The sequence below is a fragment of the Calidris pugnax genome, unplaced genomic scaffold, assembly GCF_001431845.1.
Source record: "Calidris pugnax isolate Ruff unplaced genomic scaffold, ASM143184v1 scaffold135, whole genome shotgun sequence".
Lineage (NCBI taxonomy): Eukaryota > Metazoa > Chordata > Aves > Charadriiformes > Scolopacidae > Calidris > Calidris pugnax.
The window spans coordinates 2,285,984-2,290,457 of record NW_015090961.1 but is presented as its reverse complement, the minus strand read 5'-3'; the positions used below and the strand labels follow the sequence as shown (position 1 = coordinate 2,290,457).

General features: G+C 44.6%; 1 protein-coding gene across 1 annotated transcript in view; it reads left to right on the top strand.

Annotated features, from left to right (window-relative positions):
* Positions 1-2,058, top strand: part of TNC (tenascin C) — an 87,827-nt gene extending 85,769 nt beyond the window's left edge. The window contains exon 27 of the mRNA XM_014952365.1: positions 1,920-2,058. Within this exon, the coding sequence (XP_014807851.1) occupies positions 1,920-2,030 (111 nt within the window). The 3' untranslated portion in view covers positions 2,031-2,058. The remainder of the gene's footprint in view (positions 1-1,919) is intronic.
* Positions 2,059-4,474: the final 2,416 nt, after the last annotated feature.

The following is a 4,474-nucleotide window of genomic DNA, read 5'->3' as shown; positions in this document are numbered from 1 at the left end:
ACCCCACAGCCTTTATGGAGTCAGGGCTTCAGAGGATTGAGAGATAAATCCAGCTCCACAGGATGTCTTAAAAGGAGATACTTTTTGTGCTGCGAGGTGCATAAAACAGACCAGAGATGTGTGTGTATGGACTCTGCCCTGTGACCCTCACGTGAACTCAATGCACAGCTCAATGGGAATAAAAAGGGTAGGCAGCAATAGTAGAATTAATATCTATTGAAGGCAAACACAGTGATGCAGTGCAGCAGTAGTTGGTTGAATCCTACAGCTGGTAGGATTCAATCCTACTACTTCCTCTTCCTCAGCAACCAGGTCTAAGCTTAATGGATGGAGCAACACAGATATGCTGAAGGCTGCTCCTGTTGCACCCATCTGTAAATGGGCATCCAGACCCTGGGAGTGGGAAGTCCATGGAAGGCAGACAACTCTCTCTCTGGTTTGCCAACTAAAGGAGATGGGTAGCATGGACCAGCTAAGTGTTGGAGATTCCTTTGGTCTTGATTCACTCCTTGTGGAGGTCTCTTTGAACTTGGTTTGTCCACTCCACCTTCTCTACAAGGCCAAAATCCAGCTTGCAGCAAGAACTGCAGAAATTGAGCTGTGTAAAAAAAAAAAAACTATTAATAAGTTTGGGATTCGAGCCTACCTGGAAAAATATTTCGACTTGCCTCCAACACCAAAAATTCTTCCTTCTGTATTAAAGCAAGCTGTTTTTAAAGAACTTAGATACAGAGCCAGGCTTTAAAGATGGTGCATGGCACAGTGCAAACATCTTCTGCAGAATGGTCATTCCCATGTAATCTAAACCAGGCAAACCAGTGACCTTGCTTTTTCTTTTGTCTCCCCCATTCAGGTGATTCCATGACGTACCATAACGGAAGGTCCTTCTCCACCTTTGACAAAGACAATGACTCTGCCATCACCAACTGTGCTTTGTCATACAAGGGTGCATTCTGGTACAAGAACTGTCACCGGGTCAATCTGATGGGCAGATATGGTGACAACAGCCACAGTCAGGTGAGTTTGGTGTTTGAAGGCTTCTGTAATGCATTAGAAGAAGGGGGAGTGATCAGAAGCCTGGAGCACCTCTCCTATGAAGACAGGCTGAGAGAGTTGGAGGTGCTCAGCCTGGAGAAGAGAAGGCTCCAGGGAGACCTTATAGCAGCCTTCCAATACCTAAAGGGGCTCCAGGAAAGCTGGGGAGGGACTCTTTATAGGACAAGTGGTAATGGCTTTAAACTGAAAGAGGGGTTAGTTAGATTATCTGTCAGGAAGAAATTGGAGAGATTGGTGAGACCCTGGCCCAGGTTGCCCAGAGAAGCTGTGGCTGCCCCATCCCTGGAGGGGTTCAAGGCCAGGTTGGAGGGGCCTTGGACCAACCTGGTGTGGTGGGAGGTGTCCCTGCCCAGGGCAGGGGGTTGGAACTAGGTGATCTTTAAAGTCCTTTCCAACTCTAACCATTCTATGATTCTAAGTGCAATTATGGATCTGTGTGGTGGCTCGGGTAACCAGACATCAGAGCACCAACCAAGCACAGTCTCCACACCATAGGGAAAGATACGGGCAGTTGCTCACAAAACAAGAATTTAATGTTTGCTGGTGGTGATGGTTTTGTATGATTTTCCAAGGGAATATCCCAACTGTGCAGGGAGCAATTACAGTTTTCAACATGTGAAACAAAATATTCTTCCTGCCATGAAAGCCAGGCAAAGAGTGACAGCCCTGGGGGACAGAACGTGGGTTGGTTTGTACAGGATCCGTGTGCTGGTGGCCAGGGCCATCTGCTTCCCAAAGCCCCTCCACTTTGTTTTGCCTCTGTTCCCAAGTTAGAAAACAGCCTGTGGTCTGAAAGGAGAGCAGTAAAGGTTGAGAACAGGAGAGGAAGTGATTGTGTGACCTCCCACACTTTGTCTTTGCAGGGTGTTAACTGGTTCCACTGGAAGGGTCATGAATATTCCATCCAGTTTGCGGAGATGAAGCTGAGACCTTCCAACTTCCGAAATCTGGAAGGACGACGAAAGCGAGCGTAAAGCCCCAGAGGGGGCAAAGGGGCTGTGGGCAGGGTGATGGGGGGGAGGGATGTAGAAGTGGGGGTGGGGGGGGACCCTCTGGTGGTGGGGTGTGAGGAGCTGGTAGTCGTACCAAAGCATCGGAGACCCTTGGCCCAACAGAGGCTTCTGCAACAATCCAAACAACAGGCCTTAAGCGTCCCAGCGTTTGCAGCAGAGCAGCTCCGGCTGCCCATCCGGAACGTCCTCCGCACCAAAGACAACGATCTCAAGGGTTGTATGTTGTTTTATTAATTTTTATTTTCTCAGAAAGCCTCTGGGATAAAGTTCTTCCACAGTCTGACTATCTCTTGGGTGACCCAGAGTAGGGGAGGGAGAACAGTTTTTGTACATTGGTAGTTTGTTTTAGAACCAGCCATATTTTACACACGGAAATGTGTACGATTAATTATCATTATTATTATTATTATTATTAGTTACAATTGAAATTCTTTGGTTGTTGGAAAGCCTTTTTTATATATATCAAGTACCACAGAGAAGGAAGGGGAAAGCGGTATGTTTTTAAACTTAAGCATAAAATTAATATTATTAATATAATGACAAAGTAATAATAATAATGATAATAATAATAAGCTAAGTTGTTGTCATTTTTAAGAGAAAACCATGCTTTTGGAAACACAGCAGGACAGTGTCTGATTGTAAATTTTTTTTTTTATAAATAAAAGCACAATTACTTTTAAATAAATTTCTACCTTTGTTCATACATGTTGAGTTTGTGCATGTCCAGGGTATAATTACTGAGATGGGGAAGTAAAAGAAAGGCTGAGAATGATGAGGCTGCTGAGCCCGAACTGAAAACTGTTCCTTTTGTCAGTGGTTGGTTGTAAGTATTCTGCTGGGTTTGTTACAGTGAAACGCCCGTAAGGATTTGGTTTCTTTTAGAACATATTTCTCTTTTTTTCCTGCCCAAAAGCTTCTTACATGTTTTTCTAAGTGTTACTGACCAGTGCTTGCTCTGTCTAGGTGGGAATAACTAACAAAAGAATTCAAAGAAAATACAGAGTTGTTGTTAGGTACTATTGGCGACTTTGGACATTTGTGTAAATAAAGGGCTCTCTTTTTTTTTTTATATGAATGAAACCTATGTGTAGTTCCTCTGTATCATACTCTTCAGTTGGAGACAATAAAAGATCTTTTGTTTTAATTCAGTCTCTCTGCCCTACTTCAAGGTTGCACTTTTCAAACAGAGCAAATGTTTCTGCCTCCTCCTTGACGGTCACTGGAAGGTGGCTGGGAAAGAAGATGTTTTCAGCCAGAGCAGATGTGATCAGCTCCGTGAATAAGAGTTACTGTGAAGTGCTAGCTGGTAGGTAAGGTCAGGTAGTGTTGATCTGACACAGGGTGTAAAAGATGTGTGTGCATAGGAAATGTCACTAAAAATTTCAAAAGCAGGAGGGAAGAAAGAAGGAGGGAGGGAATCACTTCCCTTCACTGTTAGGTTCCACCTTCCCAATTATTTTTTCCTTTAATATTTTAATTTTTAATTGTAATGCTTATATTATTGCATTTCTGAGCTTTAGCTGAGCATTACCCCTTGGGAATGGTTATGTCCCAGGGACATGTTGTTCACGGTCCTGACTGAAACCTTGGCATTGCCCCGGAGGGGGAGATCCTGGTGGGGACCCCCCATGCTGGGGTCTTTTTTTTTTATATGAATGAAACCTCTGTGTAGTTCCTCTGTATCATACTCTTCAGTTGGAGACAATAAAAGATCTTTTGTTTTAATTCAGTCTCTCTGCCCTACTTCAAGGTTGCACTTTTCAAACAGAGCAAATGTTTCTGCCTCCTCCTTGACGGTCACTGGAAGGTGGCCGGGAAAGAAGATGTTTTCAGCCACAGCAGATATGATCAGCTCCATGAATAAGACTTACTGTGAAGTGCTAGCTGGTAGGTAAGGTCAGGTAGTGTTGATCTGACACAGAGTGTAAAAGATGTGTGTGCGTAGAAAATGTCACTAAAAATTTCAAAAGCAGGAGGGAAGAAAGAAAGAGGGAGCGAATCACTTCCCTTCACTGTTAGATTCCAACTTCCCAATTATTTTTTCTTTAATATTTTAATTTTTAATTGTAATGCTTATATTATTGCATTTCTGAGCTTTAGCTGAGCATTACCCCTTGGGAATGGTTATGTCCCAGGGACATGTTGTTCACGGTCCTGACTGAAACCTTGGCATTGCCCCGGAGGGGGAGATCCTGGTGGGGACCCCCCATGCTGGGGTGGGCACTGGGACCAGCCCTGGAACCACGGGGGTTGCTGTGTGGAGACACAGAAGATGAGTCTGGAGAAGAGAAGGCTGAGGGGAGACCTTATCAAGGCCTACAAGTATCTCAAGGGAGGGTTGAAGGAGGAGGGAGCCAGACTCTTTTCAGTGGTTCCCACCGAGAGGACGAGGGGCAACGGGCACA